General features: G+C 37.1%; 1 protein-coding gene across 25 annotated transcripts in view; it reads left to right on the forward strand.

Annotated features, from left to right (window-relative positions):
* Positions 1–24,051, forward strand: part of ERC2 (ELKS/RAB6-interacting/CAST family member 2) — a 906,960-nt gene that overhangs the window by 565,997 nt on the left and 316,912 nt on the right. Inside the window, exon 19 of one of the 25 annotated variants that reach the window (XM_072785834.1) lies at positions 12,499–12,838. The exons of 23 other annotated variants lie outside the window; for them this stretch is intronic. In XM_072785834.1, coding sequence (XP_072641935.1) covers positions 12,499–12,559 — 61 coding nt within the window. In that variant the 3' untranslated portion in view covers positions 12,560–12,838. Of the gene's footprint in view, positions 1–4,029; positions 4,201–12,498; positions 12,839–24,051 lie in introns of those variants that run through there. One more of the 25 variants, XM_072785835.1, reaches the window with a different exon arrangement.

Raw genomic sequence — 24,051 nt, forward strand, 5'->3', positions numbered from 1 at the left:
TGATGCATTGTATTATTATTATTATTCCACATAAGAGTAGTAAGTCATATCTGTATAGGACTTTATAAAAATGCTTTCTCTTGTATAACATTTTCAAGTGACTAATAGCAGTTCTGTTACATCCCTCTTATATCTAAAAAATCAAGAATAAATTTTTATTTTGAAAGAGACCTCTTTTTTTTTTAAATAGAAACTAAATGTGCATATTATGGCAAATACTGGCTAGTAGAAAGAAGAAAATTTACCCAAGAAAAAGAATTGACATTTTGAATTCTATTTTTTTTCCTAGTCTGTTTTCCTATGCATGAATTTTGCATAGTCATGGTTGCAGTTATTAGTTTTCTCTTGATTTTCTTTCATTTACATGGAGTGATGTTTTTTATTCAGTTATTATAAAATAATTTTTTTGAAATCGAATATGGATAAAACAGTGCATGTATAGTCACTGTGGAGAAGGGATTCTTATAGTTTGGTTTGTCACTCAAGGATAGGATCTGACCTTTCAAATTAAACCCTAAAAAACTTCTTGCCAGGCCTTATACTAGGCATTGTGTGCGGGCAGTGGGGGATGGTGGCTGATAAAGGATTGTGAAGACAATCAAGACCTGAAGGATATTTTCGAGGATACTTTAGTTAGGAGAATTAAGAGAGGAAATTAAGAGGTAAATAAGGGGGAGAAGGTAGGAAGGAAGAAGAAAGTTGAGTAGGAGGCAGGGAGAAAAAAGAAGGAAGGAGGAGGGAGAGATGGAGAAAGGAAGGAAGGAAGAAAGGAAAGGAGAAAGGAAGGAAGAGGAAAAGGGAAGAACTAAGGGAGGGAGATAAGGAAGAAGAAACAATAAAAACCAAGAAACCGTAAATACCTATTCAATTTTCAGTATTCAGAATATAGAAATCATTCAAGACAATGAAAGGAAAATATCACAGGACAATATAAAATCAAAATTTAAAAAAATAAATAAAATCAAAATTTGATGAATTTTACCAGCATTATCAGTGTCTCAATGATGAAGTCTTTTTAGCTTTCTTCGATTCTCCCTGTATAAAATTACCAAAGTGTCTTGAATGCAAGGTCTCTGTAAAATGCTCATGAGAGTATACTTGAGTATTATTGCCACTGAAGAGAAACTATTGGTAATGTATATATGAGATTCATAAGAAAAATGTGTGGTATATTCCTTTCCAAAAACGCTAAGCTATGTGAAAAGTTCTTTCATACCATATACGAACATTAACTCAAAATGGATTACAGATCTAAATGTAAGAGTTAAAACTGTGACACTCCTACAATAAAATATAGGTATAAATCTTTGTGACCTTTTGTTAGACAAAGCCTTTTAGATATGACAACAAAAGCACAAACAACTAAAAAAGAATAGATAAATTGGACTTAATCAAAATGAAAAACTTCTGTACTTCAAAGGACACCATCAAGAAAAGACAATCCACAAAATGGGAGAAAATATTTGCTATCATATCTCATAAGAGGCTTGTATCCAGAATATATAAAGAATTTGTACAACTTAATAAAAATTCATATAACCCAATTTAAAAATGGCAAGGGATTTGAATGACACATACCTGTAGAAAAGATACAAATGGCCAGTAAGTGCATGAAAAGATGCTCAACATCATTAATCTTAAGGAAATATAAGTTAAAACTGTAATGAGATATCACCTCACACTCACAAGGATAACTATAATGAAACAGACAATAACAAGTGTTGATGAGGACATGGAGAAACTAGAATCCTCACACATTGCTGATGGGATTGTAAAGTGGTGCAACTGCTTTGGAAAACAGTTTGGTAATTCCTCAAAATGTTAAACACACGGTTCCCATATGACATAGCAGTTCCACTCCTAGGTACAGACCCAATAGAAATGAAAAGATACATCTATGCAAAATATTATATATGAATACCCACAGTGGCCTTATGCATAATGTGAAAAAAGTGGAAACAACCTAAATGGATGAATTGTTGATGAATGAATAAACAAAATGAGGACTATCCATAGATGGGACAATATTTAACAATAATAAGAAATGAAGTACTGATAGATGTTACAACATGGAAGAGCCTTGGAAACATCATCCTCAGTAAAAGAAGCCAGTCATAAAAGATCGCGTATTGTATGATCCAGTTTATATGCAAATAGGCAAATATACAGAGGCAGAATTTAGTTTCATGGTTGCCCAGGACTGAGGGGAAGGAATGAAAGGCAACTAGTAATGGCATGTGGTTTGGTTGGGGGTAATGAAAATTTTCTAAAATTTGATTGTGATAATTTCACAACTGGAATATACAGAAACCCATTTAATTATACAATTTAAATAAGTGAATTATATCTTATTAAAGCTATTAAGAGTGGGGGGCTCTGCACAATGCTGTGAAATCTACAAAGAATCACAAGTTATGGCCTATGTCTGTGTTTATTTACAATCTGTTTGAAGGCAAAATATATACAAAATTATTGGAAATATCAGAACACAGCCTCAAAGTCACTTTTTAGCTCATCATCCAAGTAATGTCTACATAGTGAATGCCCTTGAAATGAAACCTATTCATTTAAATTCAACCAATTTATACTTATTTTGAATCCTAGAGTTGGTACCTGACCTAGTGCTAGGAGCTGAAAGTAGGGAGAGAAGATTGCATAATTAAGTCATTATGTTATAACCCAGACATGTTCAAAGGACTTTTTCAGTGGTTCCACAGAAGTGAGAGAGCAATTCGTTTGGCCTATAAAATGGGGAGAACTTTGAAGGGTGATGTTTAAATAAGGTCGTAAAGATTGAATAAGAGTTCAGAGGATGAAAGAGTGAAGATGTCTTAGGGAAGTGGGTAAAGGAACTAAGTAAGGACTTATTACATAGAAGGCATGGTAATGATGATGATAATACTCTTGGTAGTGATGATGGATGATGATGAAGACAATGATAGTGGTGGTGATGACAGTCCAATGATAATGGCCATGGTGGTGGTCACAGTAGTGGTAAAAACAATGATGGTGTTGATGATGGCATTAATGATGATAATGGTGGTGGTGATGGTGGTTTTGGAGGCTATGGTTTTGCAGAGAGTTTGAGGAGCTTATGAGGCATCTAAGTGATGTGCTTCTAGGAGTCTGCAGCCATAGGCCTTGAGCTTCACATGGTGGCCAGGAACATATATATCAGTGGCCAGTGTCTTACTTTTTGGTCAAATATTATCTTTCAGCCACGTTTGTAGAAACTGTGTTTTGGCCAAGAAAAGAGGAAACAAATGCTTTAAGAGTTAACGAATTGCTGCACTTGGACCGAAATATCATTGGCCCATACTTTTGTGATGAGCAACTACTCAAGACAGTAACTTTTATTGGAGGCCTGCTATAAGCCTACATTCTGAATCTCACCATGAATGCTCTCATGAAAACTTTGGATTAAAATATTAAGTTGAATCATAGGAAATTGCCATTTTTGCAGGTTAAGAGTGGTTGCATCTCAGCAATTTCATCTGGGTTAAGCTGTACAATGCCTATGCTGATTTCTATCTCCTCCCTCCCTTCACTAATTGTATGGGATGGACATGAGAGAACAAAAAAATATATATGTTATTCTGCTACAATGACAGTCTTTGTGCCATTGACTCTGTATGTACTATGTGTGTGTTTTTAGAGGATAGGTACTATCCAGTACAATTTAACACTGAACTAGTGTTGTCCAGTGCAGTAGTCATGAACGTCATGTGGCTATTGAGAATTTGAAATGTGACTAATCCAAATTGAGGTGTGCTGGGAGTGGAAATTATATACCTGATTTCAAAAATTAATGTGATAAAAAGAACATAAATTATCTTCAATAAATTTCATATTTATTATATGTTCCAGTAATAATATTTTTGATATATTGGCTTAAAATATTAATATTAATTTAACTTATTTTTTCTTACCTTTTTAATGTGGCTTTTAGAAAATTTGGTTTATATTTCTGTTTGACTGTGCTGCTAAGACAAGAAAGTTCCTTTCAGTACACTTCTTTTTTTTTGGCAGATTCAAGAGGAAGACAATCCAAAGTGGCTTTTAGAAATTGCCCAGAATATTCTGAGCCCAAATCTGCTTCAGTTTCCTCAAAAAAAGGAAGGAAAACCAATCTGGCCTCTAAAATCTACATTTTGAAAATTGCATTATGGACATATATTTCCTCTCAAATATACAAAATAAATTCTAGAGGCTCATCATTTTCCCATGTACTTATAGTATTTTCTTTGCTTTTATTTTTTGTTCTCTGTGTTCTTCCTGTCATCACTTTATCAAAATATTGAGGCCCTGGCATTGAGAAAGTAGAGATATTCAAGATACATAAATGCCTCACTTATTTGGTACTAAGTTTATCTGAATCACTTGGGGATTGGCTAAGTGTATAAGCATTCGGATTTCTCCAAAATTGAGACCATGCCATGCAGTGTGGGATTAGTGGGAAGAAAAGAGTGTCAGTCTCCTGGCGCTGACAATTTGAACTGTCAGGGTCAGGGCCCTGTGGTCTCCTTTTGCTCCCCTAATCCTAACTAAGAAGGTAATTTAAGTAGAATCCTGGGGTGCTAAATTAAGGAGGCTCTAATGGGAAAATGGGAAGTGAAGGGTTTAAAGGACACCCATTAATGTGCTCACTTCAAGATGTACTCTCGTCAGTGCTTCTTAGGAAGGCACATGCTCGCCAGTAATGTCTTTTCTTTTTGGAACACAACCAAGGGTAAGTATGGAGATTTTTAAACATAATATTTTGGAACCCAAGGGAAGCCAAAATATCATAGACAGTGATAAAACCATGATTTAGTAATTGTGTTGTGTGATCCTGTAGCATGTGGTGGGGCTGCTAGAAGGGGAAGTGTGACGAGTTTGGGCAGCAGACATTATGCATCTCAGGTTGCTATATAATCTTTCCTTAAACAGTCCCAGGCAAATGTACAGGTGTCTAGAAATCCTCTTTTCTCTGTAGCCACTTCTAAGCCAAAGAGAAACCAGCGTAGGTATCAGCTATGGATGCACTTGCCTGCCCCAACAGAATACTCCCAAACTCAATAATTTATTTTTTCATATAAGGTATGTCTGGAGTTAAGCAGTCCAGACAGTGTAGTATTTTACTCTTGCCATCCTATCTTATCTTCTGGCATGGTCAGCTTTTGTCTCCATGTTGCAAAATTGCTGCTGCAGCTCCACCCATCACATCTGTATTCCATCAAAAGGAAGGATACATGCCGAACAACGTCACCTGTAAGAAGGGACATTGCATTCCAAGGTCCTTTGCCTCTGTTATGGGCTTGAAATGGGCACATGAGTTCTTTCATATGCTAGGGACTCTAAGGGAAGAAGCAGCTAGAATGTGGAGCCCATAGAGCTTGCCACTCTGACAAAGGAAGATATAGTCTATGTAAATAGCTCCTAGTTCAGTTCTTGGCACATAGTATAAATTTTTAAAAAATGGATCTTGAAACAATCTCACCTTTGTAGTTAAAAGACCAGACCAAGCAACACTACAACCGCATCTTTGACAAATAATGGTTACTTTGATTAGAGCAGTGTCTAACACTTACCAAACATGTCCTTTAAGCATATATGGCTTATAGAACACAGGTACAGGGCTCAGTCTTTATACCTTACTCCTTATAACAATGTAATGAAGATATTCTTCCCAGGTTATGGAGAAGGAAACTGAGGCTCAAAGAGGCTAAGTAAACTTGCCTAAAGCATACAGCTAATGTGGAGGAGGCCTGGGATGCTAACCCTTGTCTTCTGTTTTTTTTTTTTTTTTATAATCTCTAAGCTCTCCTATAAGTAGAAGGCTCTTAGTGGGTAGTTTGCCTGTTAATTTGCTAACCTAGTTAAAACTAAAGGTCTTAGAATGAATAGCAAAAAGGACCTCTCCGCTCAAAAAAAAAAAAAAAAAAAAAAAAAAAAGGAAAAAAATTAGGGTAACTTTGGAGTACCTGAAATAGTTCCCCATATCATGGGCTGTTAATGGTCTAAATGATGCTGAGTTCTGAACTCTCTCAATCATAGAAGTTTTCACAAGTTCTCCATTTTGGGAGATTTACAATGATACCACACAGTAATGGTTTGTTTGGGGTTGTCTAGGGGCATTCTTAGGAACAGTTAGGCCATTTGGTGCTAGGTGCTGTCCAAGGGAGTGAGAAGGAGCTGTCATGTCTTGGGGTGCAACCAGCCCCTGCAGAGTGGCCCATGGCTGCCATGAGATCCAGTAGCGTGGAAGGAGGGGTACACCAGAATCACCTCCAAGGAAATGGAGGTTCCCCAAGAATGATGGATCTGCCTTTGATGTCTAGCAGCTTCCAAATAGCACAGAAATGATACAGATACATGCCAAAAGGGGGAAAAACAACTTTTGATCTAGTTAGAACTAATTAAACTTTCAGTGTGCATGAAAGAAACTTGAGTGCTAGCCAGTTGTTTGCCATGGATGGATTTTGTCAAAGAGCATACTTGAAAATAATGTAACTGAAGTAAACCCCTTCCTGGCGTTCTACTTGGGGGGAATTAATTTTTTGGTCTTTGCTTCTAAAATGTTAGGGATCCTTCACCCGCCCCTTGCAGGCTGAAATTACCTGCAGTCTCTTTTTTTCTTTATACAGTGATATTAAGAGTGATGTTTTTCTTTAATGTTTTCTCAGAAGGCTCTCCCTTCAGCCCTTCCTTGTTGTCATATCTTGTTTAGTCTAATGTATGTTTTCTGTTAGTGTGTGGACTTAAAAAAGGTAATCTAATTAACAGCAGAAGGTAAGAAGCCCTGCAGGATTTTGGCAACAGAGAAAAACATGGGCTCTGGTATGTGACCAACAACTCCCACTTTAAAGCTTACAACTCTTACCTCGTTAGCAGGAGAGTCTTTCGCTCTTTATAAGCAGGCTTCAACAAAAATATAAAGTGTGTATTTGACAGGACAACAGTCAGGTCTAAGAGTAGCTTTTAGAAATTTCTACTGCCTTTATTCAGAGCGACTGGTCTGGTAAATGTTTAGAGGGCTCTAATTATGCTTTGGGGCGATTAAAACATCGTGGATTTATGCTGTTTCACTAAGGAGAACGGCCTACTCCACATACCAAGGAAGAAAGAAAGAAAAAAAACTAAAAGGGAGGCAAGAAAAGAAAAAGGGGAGGCGGGTGGGGTGGTGGGGGGAGCACACACCACCCCTTCTTGGAGAGGAGGCCTCTTGGTAGAGCATATGAATCCACTTACATGTAAATTGCTTGTCGCTATGAATTAAGGGAAGGCAATGAAAGAACTGCTTTGCCGTGTTTACTATAGGATTTTTGACAGACTCTTTCCTCTTTCAAGTAAATTTGGCTTAAGTCCATAGTCAGTCCAGTTTTAAGTAAACTCCTCTTTTGTTACATTAACAAGGTTATAACATCACTGGGGCAGATTTCCAGCTGCAGGAACCGAGGCCTAAGTATGGGGCTGAGGGTATAATTAAAACCTTCGGGTGGGAGAGTTAAACTCTCAAGTAAAATTGGATAAAAGGCTAATTGTCCATAGCAACATAATACATGCTCTAAATATCTGTGAAATGAAGATGAATAGTAGGAGGCTTGGAAAAGAACCTTTCCTACTCTGAATTGAGATCTGATTTTTCAGTTTCACGATAAAGGGCATTCCCGCTGCCCCATTTCCAAATCAACTTCCAAAGCACAGTGCTATCCTCTGTAGTCCCTGACTTGTCTTCTAACTGGTAAAGATCTACCATCTTTTGCAGAACTTCCCTTACCAAGTGGAGAGTGTTTATAACTGATAAGCGAGACCATGAGTGAAGTCCTGGATTTTCTGGTTCCCTAGGTCCGAACAAAGGTGTTGAGTGCTTTGTCCACATTTGCCAGACCCTCCTTTATAGCAGGGGTGGTGATGGGGGTGCGAGCGGGTGGAAGGGGGTCCAAGGAAAGGGCGCACATACCTGTGGTGACCTTCTCAAAGATGACATCCAGCCAAGCAAGATGATACATTACCACAATACTAAAAAAACAAAAGGGCTTGTAATGGCAGCTTGTCCTGAGCAAATGCATCAGGAAGGCCCATTTGTTATTCATTAGAAGCAGCCTGGCTGGGCTGGCGTGGTAGGGAGCCTGGAGACTTAAGGTCATTCTACACCCCTGCCCCAGTGGCACGGACAACAGCGAAGACAGCTTTAGCAGCCCCTATACTTCTAGACCTTGCCGCACTGCTGTTTGAAGCTCTGCAGGAATGAAGGTGTTCTAAAACAGTTTCGAGTTACTCCAAGGGTGGGAGGGGGATTGGGGGGAAGGGAAGAAGAAGAAGAGAAAAAATAAAAAGAAATGATTTCATGGGTAAAGTAATTCCATGGAGCTAAGCACAGTGGAGCCCACAGCTGAGAAGTTCTGCAGCCTCCCTCCAGCAGCCCAGGAAGTATACCCCCAAAGAATTCCGAGTCTCTCCATTTGAAATAGGGACGATCAGAAGAGAGGGTGTGGGAGGAACTTAAGGCTGTTGGAGACTGGTCAGTGCTTGAGGGCTTGTTGAAGAAGTGCATGGCCATGTCCAAAATAGAGTTGCTGGGTGGGACAGGGTAAGGCATTGAAGGCGCCTTGGGGCTGCAAGAGGGGCAAGCTAGTTTTTTTTGTTGTTGTTGTTGCAAAGACAGAAATGTAGTACTGCAGCCAGGGGGGTAGCTGAGGCTGGGCAGAGGAACGAAAGGGCAGCGGGAAAGCTGGCAGTTTGGGACCTCAGCAAGTGGATGGGTTGAGAATATAGGTCCTGCATGCCAGGAAATCAGGATCCAGCTCCTCAGCTCTGAAGCACAGAGTGGTAGTGAAGCTGGCCTGAACTCTGCCTGTCCTGACCGCTAGCTATATAATGTCTGGTTTAAAGGAGAACACCAGGAATTGTATTTTTGGTATTTTGCACCTAGTTGTATTGCAGAGTACCTTTGTCTTATTGCACAGTATGGAGATTTGTGTTTTGAATGGAAGAGTTCCTTCTCACTTTGTGAATCACAGTACCTTCAAATGGGACACACCTATTTGTTGGAGCCAGGGTGCTTTTCAGCAGGACAGAGATGCCAATCTTCAGTTTCATTGTGAGCATCAGTGTGCTTTTATGAAAAGTGCTGCAGCCTCCTTTCAGTATTTTTGCACAGAGAGTTGTTTAGATCACACATTTGCCTCATGGCAGCTTACTATCAGTAGTGTTTTAAGTGTGTTTAAGTATGTTGAATAAGAGCTTATATTTTAGAGTGTATAAGTCCATTTTTCTTGCCAGCATTGTAAATTTAAAATCCTTCTTACATGTACCAAAGACACATAATATATAAACTAGATTACAGACCAGAATAAGAATGACATTATGAGAAAATAAAGCTGAGAATGCTATGTTTAATAGGAACCAACTCTTACTAGTTCAGCCAATAAAATTTTAGCCATCTTTACATTTCTTTGTCTTGTAAAGTCACAAGTTTCCTTTTTAAAGTAGAGGTTTAGTTATTATTGCATGTGTGTGCATACATGTGTGTGAACATACATATATTGCAAATTAGTTTAAATGAAAAAAAGCACTGCTTTTTCTGTGAGTTATTATGATTTGATGCCAAGATATAGAACAATAGTTCTATTTTTTGAAGTTATATACTATTCAGGGAATAAAAGTTGGGATTTTTAATTTTTTTAAGTTTATTTTTATGATTTTTTTGGAGGGGGTGGATTTTTAGACCTGGATACTGTCAGATGACTGTTCATTATATAAAGCACACAGATAAGGGGCAATACTGGGTTATTTTAGACATGAGAATCCACACTCTCTCCATGAGTCAACAAATATTTGAAAATCAAATGTTGCATGATGAAAGAAGGACTTTTTCCACCAAAAGGCGATCTTGCCAGACATCCCTTTCTCCCTGACATCCCTACAATTTTCTCTCAACACAGGGGCTGAGTATCCTATATGACACAAGTATTGCTATCATCATCATTAACCATTTATTGAACAGGAGAGAAACAAAACAGTGACATCATACACTCCCTGTTCATCTTTTCTCTTATAAAACAGTTTTTCTTGTTTTATTTTCTATACTAATGACCTAACTGTAGCCTTAAAAGAAGAATAGCAGTTTTCTGTTTCAGGCAGTGAAAAAGTTTTAGAAATAGATGGTGATGACAGTTACACAATATTATCATTAAAAATGGTTAAAATGAAAAGTTTTATCTTGGAAGAAGGGAGAGAAAGAGAGAGGACCAGCAAAAACAAAGACCCCAAATATCTGCTTGGCATGTAAACCTCATTATATTCAAGTTTCTTAACTGAAAAGGCTTTTCTGATCACATTAGCTAAAGTAGCACCTTTTCTGTCATTACCTGTACTCTTACTCTGCACTATTATTCCTACTTTAAAAAAAAAAAATCTTAAAACTTTAAATAAAATTCACATAGCAAAAAATTCAACATTTTAACCAAGTAAAGTATATAATTCAGTGATTTTCAGTCTATTTGCAGTATTGTGTAAACATCACCACTGTCTAATTCCAGAACATTTTCACTATCTCCAAAACCCTATGCTCATTAAACAGTCACTGTCTATTACCTTTTCTCCCCAGCCCCTGGCAACCACTAATCTACTTTTTGTGTACATAGATTTGCCTGTTCTGGATATTTCATATAAGTAAAATCATACACTATGTGGCCTTTTGTGTTGGCTTCTTTCATGTAGCATGGTGTTTTCAAGGTTCATCTGTATTGTAACATAAATCAGTACTTCATTTCTTTTTATTGCCAAGTAATATTCTATTGAGTAATATACCACATTTTGTTTTTTCATTTATTGGTTGATAGACAATTGGGTTGTTTCCACCATTGGCTGTGGCTAATAATGCTGCTGTGAATATTTGTGAACAAGTTTTTATGGGGATATATGTTTTCATTTCTCTAGGGTATAGATATTTTTCTTTGTAGCACTTATGTGTAAGTGTGTGTAATACACACTCCTCTATCATCTATCTATCTACCTACATGTATTTTGTTTATTTGTTCATTGTCCACTTCAGAATGTCCCTATGTTAGAATATAAGCTCTAGGAGAACCTGGCCTTTATGTTATTCTTTGCTGTATCTCCAGTACTTAGCACAGTGCCAATTAAATGAATTAGCTGATAAAGAATGAATGGTATTCTGTATTGAGTGAGCCACAAAATTCTTCCTGAGCCATAGAGTTATTAGTTCCTTAGTCTTTCTCTCTTTCAAGGCATTCTTTGGGTGGAATATAGCAGAAAGGATCACTCAAACAAAAGAGCTGTTACTGAATATCACAGCTGTGTTAGGCTCAGTCAAGCCTTCTTTCAGGCGAACATCCAAAGACACACACACGCAAAATACCAGGATGTCTTAACCAACCACAGGCCCAAGTTCAGTTTTGATGCTGATTACTGATATCAGGAGAATCAGTTCTGCCTATGACAGACATCCTCTTGCATTTGTAATAAAGGCAAAGATAAAGTTCTTTTTTAGTAGTGCCAAGAAGAGCATGATCTTCATCTTTCTGAGAGGCATGATGTCCATCTCTCCTTTGACAGACATGCCAGAGAGGAAAGAACAGGATGTTGCAGCCTGCTGGGGGTAATGCCCAAGTACATTATTATTCACTAGTTGCATTTAAAAGGCCAGGCACATCTTTTTACATAAGGCCAAAGTGAAATTGAAATTGCCGCAGAACTTTTATATACTTCAACAAGAAAACTCTAAGTTCTGAGGAAGGGAAATAAGTCATTCTAGCATTTGTCTTCAGATCTCTGATGAATCTGGGAAAGTATTATTTTGGCTTTTAGGAATTCTGCTAGCTCCACTTTTGTTCTAATTAACTATGTGATTCCTTTTAAAATATTCTTCATGGATCCTATAGGACTTTGATTATGTTTGATTCAATTTTTCTTTATAGTTAATCTATATTTAAACATTTAAAGAAAATAGTTCAGTTTTTTAAAAAACTTCTACAGGATGTGATATGTATAGTTTAAATGATAAATCTTTTCCCCCTAAAGAAATGTCATGGCATAAAAGCAGACATAGTTATTACACTGTTTATTATTTGACTTGGCCAAAGGCCTAGATTTGGGCTCTAATTTTAATGTATTAGAATATAGTTTTCTTGGAGTTTTGCATGTAAATGCTATATGTTTGGTGACGGGGTGAGCAGCAGGATAAGCTGAAATTACACTTAATTGAATTATTTTCTCCATGTTTATTATTTATTTCTTTCATCAGTGAATGAGGGATTTCTCATCTTATGTGCTATGGGTGAGTGCATTTCCATCCAAGATGCTCTTGTGATAGAGTGGGTCAAGAGAACAGATTTTGGGTTTATCGGGGGTATTTTGTAGCAAAAATGTCCTTTGGGTCATGATAGATGCATCATCTACTGTTACAATCTAGATGGAAATAAGGCAGTCATCTTCCTTTGGGATATTTTTTTGGATGAATTCTTATTCTTTTTTTTTTTTTTTTTTTTTAAGGAAAACAAAAATTGGTAAGAGAATCTTAAAGGAATCCAAGATTCTGGGCTCTCATAGATAACCTGGCTTTTTATACTTTGAGCACTTGAAGAAAACTGTAAGACGGCCATCAAACAATGAAGAGAAGATCCTCATTGATAGCTGAGCTTTGGGGAGGGGCCTTCTGTTAAAACAAGGATGGATGAGCCGTCACACCCCCTAGTAGCTTCCCCTTGCAGTTTATAATACACCAGCACATAGGAATGTGAAGCCCACTTCGGAGCCCATTGTGAATGTGTTTCTGAGTTGTTTAACGTGTTTCTCACAAACAGGACATGACATGTATGGTTTAAATGAAAATAATGGCCTTACCTCTTGGTACCAGACCGTCTTTTGTCAAGAGCATCCTGGCAATTGCAAGGGCTCTGGGCTGACGTGGCCCACAGGCTGAGTCCTTAGGGGATCTGGACTTGCTGTGTTTCACACAAAGAAGGCTCTTAAATCAGGGGGCCTCCCTGAGGGCCTGTACCCTGGTGCATGCATGTGCACTGCTCTGCTGCAGGGCACCAGAGCCCTGCTCGCTGCTGTTGCTTCTGGCCATGAAAGCCTGGTCATGAATTAAGAGGGAGATTTTCTTAGTCTCTGATTCCTGAGCTATGGAGTTTATTTTCAAAACAAAACAGCCCGCTACTGCCTCCCCCCAAAAGAAGAAGAAACAAAACAGCAAAAACAACAAAAACCAAAAACTTTTTATGGGAGTTTTGAAGCATATCTAGATGTTTTTGCTTTGTGGAGTTAGGCCTTGTGATGATGTTTTAAAAAGAATTTTAACCATTTTTAAAAATTTTGTAGTAAAATATACATAACTTAACATTTACTGTTTTAACCATTTTTAAGTGTACATTTCAGTGGCATTAAGTAAAGTCACATTGCTGTGCAGCCATCATCACCACCCATTTTCAGAAACCTTTCATCTTTCCAAGCTGAATCTCTGTAACCATTAAATAATAACTTCTACTTTCTTCTCCAGAACCCCAGTCCCTGGAAACTACCATTTTATTTCTGTCTCTATGGATTTGACTACTCTAAGTTCCTCCTATGAGTAGAATCATGTAGTATTTTGTCCTTTTGTGACAGCTTATTTCACAGAATATAATGTATTCGACGGTGATAATGTTTGATATAAGCAGATTAGATGATATCAAATCAGTTTATATTTTCTGAGAACTTTCTATATGTTATCTTTTAATGTGCCTCCAGTTGATTCATCAAGTTTTGTATTTCATGGATGACAAGGGGATATACTGTCACCAAAGGTCAGTTGTTCCCAACCAAGCACAGGCCCTCCAGGAATATTTGACAATAACTGGAGACATTATTTTTGCTTGTCACAACGAGGAGGGGGGAGACAGGAGAGCATGGTACTGGCATCTTCAGGGAAGAGGCAAGACCACTAATAAACATCCTGCAATGGCCAAGAAAGCCCCCACAACAAAGCATTACCAGGCTCAAATGTCAATAGTGCCAAGTTTGAGAAATTCTGTCAAGAGTTCATGAACTTGTCAGTCACTTACAGGAATAAATATCTGGAGGAAAATGCAGGACATTCTTTTTTTTTTTTTTTTTAGGACATTCTTTTATTGAATAGTTTTGAAATTAATTTCTATACTGTCATCAATTTATTACTACTTCAGTAAAACATTAAATATTGAGAGCTAAATATGAACAATTGTAGACTGAGTTTCTGACTTCATGGAGAGACTTTAGCCATAAAAAATAGAAAATTCAAAAGCATCCGTATACTTGTAACTCAATTAATGCTACTATGGGTTCTTTTAGGAATTTTTACATTTCTGTGCAGATTATCTTGTAATTAGGTTGGGTAGCTACATAGAGGTAGTGAGGCATAGCTGGAGCAAGGAGGTCTTAGTTCTTGTCCCTGTTCTGTGGCTAAGAGGCTTTGTGACATTAAGCACTTCTGATAATCAATTTGGGCCTTACTTTTCTCATCTGCAAAATGAGGGAGTAGTATTACAATGAAAAGTGCATGTCTTTGACATGAAGTAAAATGGATAATTTTTAGCAGTGACTTTTCTTATGATGCAATTACTTTAAAATACATTCTGCTATATCAGTTACTTCTAAATGAAGACTAAACATTGCTTATTAAAAGAATAGATTTCGAGAAATGAATAGTAAATGAGTGGGTTAAGACTGAAGCTAATTTTGCCAGTGAAGATATTACATTCTCTGCAAAGGATCTAAAACCCTGCACTCCTGCTGCTGTCATATCCTTTCATTAATAGGTCAGATGCCTTCCACCAGTATCAGTATGATACCTGTGTGATCCAATAGATTATTTTTTAATGCAGTTTTGTTGTGGCCCACTTCAATGAGAGCAGATGGTTTATCTAGAATTTTTTAACATTAGGTGGACAGGAAAAGCAAAAAAAGTAATATAATAAGAGCCATTTTTAAATTTTTAGGCAAGAAAGGTGAGAAACAAGTATCTAAAGCCAAAGCTCTAGAGTCCAATTATTAGTAAGCCTTGCATAATGATGCATGAAGCAAACCATAGAACTCTCGTGATCCTCAAGTTTCTAAGTTGTACACACAACCTAGGAAAATTATTATCTTGGAACATGTTATGTCTTCCCAGTGAATTCCCTCGTGTGTGTGTGTGTGTGTGTGTGTGTGTGTGTGTGTGTTTAAATAAGACAACTGAAAAGGAATTGATTGTAAAAAGCTGTAGCAAATGCCATTATCTGCAGCAAAGTCTATGTAAAGAGCAGCTTGATCATAGGGAATGTTGAGAATGAAGCCCAGTCTCTGGGGAAGCCATACAGGGCTCTTCCAGTCCAGTACACCTGCTGTCCTGTTACCACGTGCATGTTCATCCCAACATCAGCCCCCATTGTTGGCTTAAAAAAATCATTATCTAGTATTTTTTCTTAGAGATTGAAGCAAAGTTTCTTCCTAAGGCCAGAGCTTTTCCAAGAATTTGCTGGCAGCCCCTGCAGTCTTTGAATTTCAAAGTCTGGAGGGATCTGGATTTTGAGCCTGGGCTTCTGTCTGGCTCTCCATGCTGTTTGATCTGATCCAGTTTTGCACTGTCAGAGTTGGAAGGCAGATATAAGTCCTAAGGGAAGGCAGGTTAGAAGACAGGGGCTTACCTTCCAGCAGGAGACAAAGGAGACCCCTCACCCCTCAGCCCCTCACCCATTCTCTCCATTTTTTTTCTTTGTAAAATGAGAGATCCTAGAACAAAGATGATAAAGAGGTTTCATTTTGAGTACCACCTTGAACTGACAGCCCAGAAATGTTTGGAATGCTTGAGGCTATCTTCAGGCTCCATAGGAAAGAATTCTATGATCATTTAGTGATGTCAGGGTTGGAAGTAAGCTGCAATAGCATATACATTATGTATTTCCCAACATTGTTTAGTGTAGGACTCCTAGATGAACAATGAGACTCTCTAGAAGTGGTCCTATCTTTTAATTAGGGCACTTTGAATCTGGTAAATGCATCTGAGGCAGTTGGTTCTGTTATGAAGAACATGAATTCCTAAGTCAGATTGCCTGACTTAGAATACTAATTCTACTTTTCACCACTTGTGGGCTCTTGAAACAATTACTAGACCTCTGTAGATCTTTATCTTTCTCATCTGTAAAATGGGGGAATGGCTACTTCTCTTTAGTATGAAGATAAAATGACTTAATATATATTATTTAGAATAGTACCTGGCACGTAGTAAACTTTTCAACCAGTGTTGGGTTGAATAGTGGCTGCCAACTGATATATTCATTTAGAACCTCAGAATGTGATTTTATTTGGGATAAGAGTTTTTGCATATGTAGTTAAGATAAAGATCCCAAGATGAGACCATTCTGGGTCAGAGTGGGGCCTAAATCCAATGACTAGTGTTCTTATAAGAGACAGAAAAGGAGAAGAGTCACCCTACAGGTGACTCTTCTCTGTAGGGAGAAGGTCATGTGAAGATGGAGGCAAAAATTGGAGTGATGCATCTGCAAGACAAGGAATATCAAAGACTTCTGGCCATCACCAGAAACTAGGAGACAGGAATGAAATGGATTCTCTTTCAGGGTCTCCACAAGAACCAACCCTCTTAACTTCTTGATTTCATACTTCTGGCTTTCTGAACTGGGAGAGAATAAATTTCTGTTTAAGTCACTACAGAGGTAATTTTTTATAGCAGCCCTAGAAAACAAATATAATTGGTTATTGGTATTATTATTGCTGTTGTCTTCAAGGTGAAGAGTAAGTCCTTGCTTATCTGGGCAGTCTTGGCATTTGTTGACACATTGATGAAGTCAGCTAGAATCTCTGGCTGCCCAGAGGCATTATTATCTCTGATGGTGGTGAGTGACTGGTCAGTGGGCTTCTTTTCCTTCTCAGTCACTGGCTCTCAGAAAGCTTAAATCTGAAGTAATCAGAATGTAAAAAATAAAGAATAGAGGCACAGACCGTCATTGAGATGGAAATAAAATGACTGACAGTAGAAAAGACAAGAAACCTTCCTGGTCTGTATGCCAGCTCTTACATCAGAATTTGAGAGAAGGCAGGGAGTTGAATTCTGGGCAAAGTGAGCCCTGGGACAAAAATAAAAAATGTGTAAAGAGGCCATATTCTTAGAGGGATAGTGAATGAGATACCACAGACCCAGGGAGGTGGATGATACTTGAACTAACCTAAAACAAATTCAAAAGTTTTATAACTTTTTTTTTCTGGAAAAAAATTTTTTTTAAGTTTTATAACTTAAGAATACATTGACCACTTTCTTATTTGAGAAAATTGTTTTGGGGAGCCAGCATTTCCTGCATGTTTAGATTGGTCCCCTTCATATATATTTGTATAGGAACACTGGTTAGTAGAGGAAGCTCTGAACCTGAGTCAGATGGCAGTCCAGGGCTCTCATATCAAATCTGTCATGACTACCTGGTCTCTAGCAAGTTACTTAACCTTTTGGCCTCAGCTTTGACATAGAAAATGGGAGTGACCCTGCCTACCACACAAGCTCACCTAGCACTTACCTAGCACACAGCAGGTGCTCATAGCTTTTTTTCTTCTTCTTCTTTTCTAAGTGCCTAAGATGTGAAAAAGTCTGTGCTAGGTGCTTCAGAGAATAAGAAGATAAAAAATTTATCCACTCACAAAAGCTCCACATTGTAGTAAAGAAGACTTGGACATACTTAGAAGAATGAAATATTAATGAAGAAAGGCAATCATTTTTGGTTTTGTTTCGGTTTCCCAAACTGGGAGATGAGCAAGGTGGTCCTAAAGGAGATTCAGTTTTATCTGACTCGTGAAATATAAGCAGGGTTTCCATAATCAGGGAATGGGCAGGAACATTTGCTTTTTAGTGGACAGTATGACCCATGGCATAGAAATATAAACATAGGTTGTGAATGTAGAGAATGGCGAGTCATCCTAATTATTGTGGGTTCAGGACAGAGAGGGGTGAGCATGGGAGAAGTGAGGCTGAAAGTGCAAATTTGGGGCCAGAGGGAAATGTGGAATACTATTAACAGCATAATAGGAGAGTGAGTGGCTCTGTAGTGTAAAGGATGAATCAGAGCCAAAGTCAGTTAGAAACAAAGGTACAAGTTAGGGAGTTATAGGGATGATCTAGGTGAGGGGTGATGGAGGTTGAGCTTCATGAAGAAGAAGAGGGGGAAGAAAGAGACAAACAGAGAAGATAAGACATTTCTATGCCAATCTGATTTGTGTTTGACACCAAGGAGGCAGCCTGAACTTCACCAGCTGTTTGCTCTACTTGTTTAATCTTTAGTAGAGGTGGCTGCTGTATTGCGAAATTAAACTGGGCTCCTGTGAACTGAGTCATCTTCATCACTTAGCACACAAGAAACTTCTTGAATCCAGTGTGCTAGGAATTGATAAACCCAGTAGACTTTGTTTTTTTATGGATTATCTGAATAAAAACATCTCATCTTCTTTTAATATCCGTTGCAAAAAAAATGGACTCTAAATAACTCAAATGGTTAAAGAATGAAAATTCCTGCTTGTTAGGTAAAACAATTGGTATTAAAGTTTTAGATGGCTGACATTAGACCCAAATGTTATCAGATTTTCCTAAAAGGTAGTTCTTCCTACTTTTCCATTTTTGCCTATTCTCTGTAGTATTTCTTACTGTCCTTTGATGTAACTTATCCATTTTTATAGATATGTCCATAGTATTCTTTAGTCTCAAAGATGTTTTAGATGGAGAATTGCAATAGTCTTTTCACTTTGCTTTTGGTATTATAGCCAATTTGATGTTTTGGATTCATGTATTTTAAAAAATCTTAAAAATTGATGTATAGCATGCATGCCTAAAATTGCACAAATCATGTGATTTCTGCTTGGTAAATTTTCATAATGTGAACATACCCATGTAACCAGCACCGAGATAAGAAAAAAGCAAACAGAATATCTTGTGTACTCCATAAGTCTTCCATTCCCTTCCCACTCATTACTTCTCCCAAAAGTCACTATTATGATTTCTAATACTATAGATTAATTTTGCCTAGTTTTGTGCTATATGTTGATGGGACCATAAAGCATGCATTCTTTTCCTTTTGTGTATACAACATCTTATTTGTGAGATTCATCCATATGGTTTTGTGTTCTTGTAGTCAATTCAACCTCTTGCTTGAGTATTTAATGTTTGTTTTATCCATTCTGCTTTTCATGGACATTTGGGCTGTTTCCACTTGTGAATTGTGTTTTGGTGAGTATTTGCACACATTTCTGTTGCTTATATTCCCAGGAGTAGAAATGCTGGTCAGAGGCATATTCTAAAGTGATGGAAGAGAGTGTATGTACCACATTTTGCATGAAGGTGGACTATGATGCTGTGTATTTTTATATTTCTGGGGAAACATATCAGTATTTAATATATGAGAGGAATTGAAAAATGTTCATTTACTTTGGCATGGTTTCCATTATTTGCTTCTATCTGAGAATTCACAAGTTATTCTATAGGTAATATGGTCTGAAGTAAATTGAGTGTAAATGCACAATCCTTGCCCCATTCCAATTTACCAAGCCCAGAGGAAAACATTTGTTATCCTATATTTTTACAATACTTCATTGTGATATGATGAGGATCCAAGCTTTAAGAAAAGGAAATTGAGAGGAGAAAATTAATATGATCCAGTGTGACTTTAGGGTAACAACTAGAGTCTTTGCAAAGAAAGGAGCTAATAGGTCTGATGTGAAGTATTGGGGCCACATATTTTTGAAGTGGAATTAAGGGAATAGAGGAACTTATGCTTTTCAAAATCGGGGAGTCCTTTTCCTAAACATCCCACATTTAAAGCATAATACCCAAGCCATCAGAAGAAGCTGCAAGTGGTAATTGAGCTAGCCCAACTTTACTGCATTGTCAAGATTTTAAGTCTATGGCAATATATCACACTTTTGATCTCTTCTTGAATTTATACCATGTGGTAGTTGGAGGAAGTGTTTCCAGAAAAGTTTGTTGCAATGAAATAAAATCCTCCTTTCCATCAGTATAATTTGATGTCATTATCCTAATTATTAATCTTGTATGATCTGATGTACTAGTTATAATTCACATTAGGCTGCTATAACGAAGAGATCCCCAAAATCCAGTGGCTTACATAAGATAGAAATTTATTTCTTCCTTATATAAAAGCCTCTATAAAAAACAAACAAACAAACAAAACCAAAATCTGTTTAGATCACTATGGACTGTCTTAGTGGTTTGACAGTGAAAGAGATCCAGTCTTCTTCTTTCTTACTGCTTTTATCTTACTGCCATCCTCAGTACATGATGGTTTCCATCTCATGGTTTAGGATGGCTGTTCCAGTCCCTTTATCCAGTCTGTGTTCTCACCAGAAGAAGAACAGGAGACAGGGGAAGGAAGATATTCCTTTCCTCTAAGGATTCAGTCTGCATATATTACTCTTGCAGTTATTTCCTTGGCTAAAACTTAGTCACGTGACTACATCCAGTTGGTAGTGAGGGCATAAAATGTAGTTCCTTAACTGAAAGCTAAAGGCCAGCTAAAGTTCCATAACTATAGAAGGGGAAAATTAATATTGAAGAACAACCAGCAGTTCACGTGGGTTTGAAGATTTTATAAATATACTAGATATTTTTATTCATGGAATCTGATTTCATCTCTCTTACCTCTTGTCTTTCTTACTTGTTTTCCTTCTTGCATTGAATTCACCTCTTAAAGCTTCTCAACTTACTTTTGATCCATGGAAGTTCCTTGTTAATCAGGTCTGCAAACTCTGTGATCCTATCTGTTCTTTCCCAGGTCATAATCTGGGAAAACAGAAATTTTTCTTTGTCTTATCCAGTCTATATGTTAATTTTTCTGAGGTAATTGGGATGGTTCTAGAAGCCTAAGTGTAATTACCCTTGGTAAAGTTGAGCTAAAAAATGTCCATCCTAATTCCTAGCAACCTATATATAACCAGAGCACATGTAAGTATGTGTTAGACAAGGAAATAATAGTTATCAGTCTCTATTGAATTAAAAAGGAAAATAATTAGTTAACCTTGAGATAGGAGGGGTGCTGGACAGCTGAATAACAGAGCCCCTCCACTCTTGAAGAGGGCTGGGAGCTTGGAATGCATTGTCTTCGGAGACAAGGATTGCTGAGCATTTATTGTGTGGCCCTGGAACAGGACACCCACATTCCTTTGTAAGCTTGTCTCAGTTCATCTGCAGCCTTTCAACACCTCTGAGCCACTTATGGTCATCTTAGAGGGTGTCATTTTCTGGCAGACAGATTTTGAGCATCTCTTTCAGAGAGTCTCAAGTCATCCAGCTCCGGAGTTAGCTAACCTGAGTTTGACTTCCAGGTTCACCATTACTCATTTGTTGGGTAGCTTTAGGCAAATTTCTTTATCTCCTTCTGAACATCAGTTGCTTCTAATCATTTATGCAAAAGTTGTTGGTTATGTGAACACTGAGGGAGGATGAACATGGGTCCCCTCTCTGCTGACTGTGGAGGCCAGAAAGTACACATTTACTTAGCACAGATTTGCTCAGTCTAGGGTTACTATTATGTCTCTGAAAAGATGTTTCCAGCAAGGGATGCAGTATAATGAAGTGGTGAAGAGCTTGGGCTCTGAAGTCAGACAGATCTAGAATGGATCCCTAGATCTGTGTGGCCTTCTCTGAATCTATTTCCTCATGAGTTGTTGCTAACATCATTGACTCTGGAACAAATCTCAGCTCTACCCCTTTCTAATTATATAACTTTAGACAAGTTGTATAACTTCTTGGTGTCCTAGACCCCCTTTAATAGGACCTGCCTTAGGGTTTTCAAAAGAATAAAGTGGTATAACACATGAAAAACATTTAACAGAGCAACTGGAACATAGTAAATGCTCAGTAAAAGGTTGCTGCTATGTTATTTGGTCTTGCCAAATTTTTAAAAATTTAATATTTTATTTTAGAAAAGAATTTTTTAAAGTTTTAGCAGCTTTATTTAGGCATGATTGACATACAATAAATTGCACTTATTTAATGTGTAAAATTTATTTTATACACCTCCCAGCCGTCCCTCTATACAAGTCTTTATATACAGAAGTATTTCCTCTACTCTGCTGTTAATACCTAAGAAAAATGACTAGGTCATATGGTAAGGTAAGATACATTTAGCTTTTTGAGAAATTGTCAGTTGTTTTCAAAAGTGGTTGTACCATTTTACTTTCCTTCCATCAGTATATGAGCACTCCAGTTCCTTCAAATTCTTACCATTTGATATGGTCGATCTTAATTTAGCCATTCTAATTAATATGTAGTAGTATCTCATTGTGGGTTTAATTTGTCTTTACCTCATGACTAGTGAAGTTGAGTGTCTTTCCATGTGCTTATTTGCCACTTGTGTAGATTCTTTGGTGAAGTCTTTGTTTAAATATTTTTCCTGTTTTGTATTGTGTTGTTTTATTTTTGAGTTTTGAGAATTCTTTACATTTTCTGTATTTCACTGCTTTATTATATATGTGATTTGTAAATATTTTCTTCCAATGTGGGGATTGTCTTTATTCTCCTAATATATTTTGAAGAGCAGGTGTTCTTAATTTTTACCCCTGGATTATTTAATAATTCCTTATTTAGTTTCTATACATTTGGGGATGTTTAAAGATATATTTATGTTATTGATTTCTATTTATTTTCCACTGTAATCAGAGAACATAATTTGTACTAATTCAATCATTCATTTTTATTGAGACTGATTTTATGGGCCAGAATATGTGCTATGTTAGTAAATGTTTCATGTGCTCTTGAAAAAAATACATATTCTATTAGTGGTGGTAGTATTCTAAAAATGTCACTTAGGTTAAGTTGGTTGTTAGTGTAGTTCAAGTCTTCTGTGTCCTTACTGACTTTCTGTCTGCTTGTTTTATCAATTATTGAGAAGGGTGTTGAAATCTCCAGCTCTAATTGTGGACTTGTCAGTTTCTCCTTGTAGATCTGTCATTTTTTGCTTCATTTATTTTGAAACTATTAATAGGAGCATAAGTATTTAAGATTCTTATATCTTCTTTGTTAAATGATGACTTTATAATTATAGAATGGCCCTCTCCATCCCTGCTAATATTCTTTGTTCTGAAATCACCTTTGGTATTAATATATCCACTTTGGTTTTCTTTTGATTAGTATTAGTACAGTATGTTTTTCCAACATTCTACTTTCTTTCCATTTTTCTTTATACTTACGGTGGATTACTTGTAGGTAGCATGTATTTGGGACTAGCTTTTTTATCCAATATGGAAATTACTGCCTTCTGGTTGGTGGTATTTAGTCCAAATACACTTAATGTGATTCTTTGTTATGGCCAGTTTGTTTGTTTGTTTATTTATAAGATTTTATTTATTTATTCATGAGAGACACAGAGAGAGGCAGAGACACAGGCAGAGGGAGAAGCAGGCTCCATGCAGGGAGCCTGACATGGGACTCGATCCTGGGTCTCCAGGATCACGCCCTGGGCTGAAGGCAGACGCTCAACTGCTGAGCCACTTGGGCTGCCCTGTTATGGCCAGTTTAAATGTATCTTGCTATTTGTTTTCTGTCCTTCCCCTCCCCTGCCCAACACACACATAATTTCTTTAATCCCTCTTTTGCTGCCTTATTTTGGATTGAGGATTTTTAATTAATTCACTTTTCTTATTAGCTTATTCACTATAACTCTTTATTATTTTAGTGGTTGCTTTAGGATTTATAATGTATATCTTTAACTTATCACAATCTACCTTCAAATGATTATACCATTTCCTGTACAGTTTAAGAACTTCACAGCACTAAAACATTATATTTCCATTTTTCCTCTTATTTTTTGTGCTTTTGCTATTATACATTTTATTTCTGTTTTTTATAAGCTTCACAATATATTTCTTATTATGTTTGTTTCAAATGGTAGATTATCTTTTAGAGGGATTTATTAATAACAAAAAAGTCTATTTACTCCTACAGTTAACATTTCTGGTGCTCTTTATTCCCTTTAATAGGTTAAAGTTGTCATCTGATACAATATTTCTTGTCCTTATAGATTGTGACTTTTTTGGTAG

This window comes from Canis lupus, chromosome 19, assembly GCF_048164855.1.
Source record: "Canis lupus baileyi chromosome 19, mCanLup2.hap1, whole genome shotgun sequence".
Classification (NCBI taxonomy): domain Eukaryota; kingdom Metazoa; phylum Chordata; class Mammalia; order Carnivora; family Canidae; genus Canis; species Canis lupus.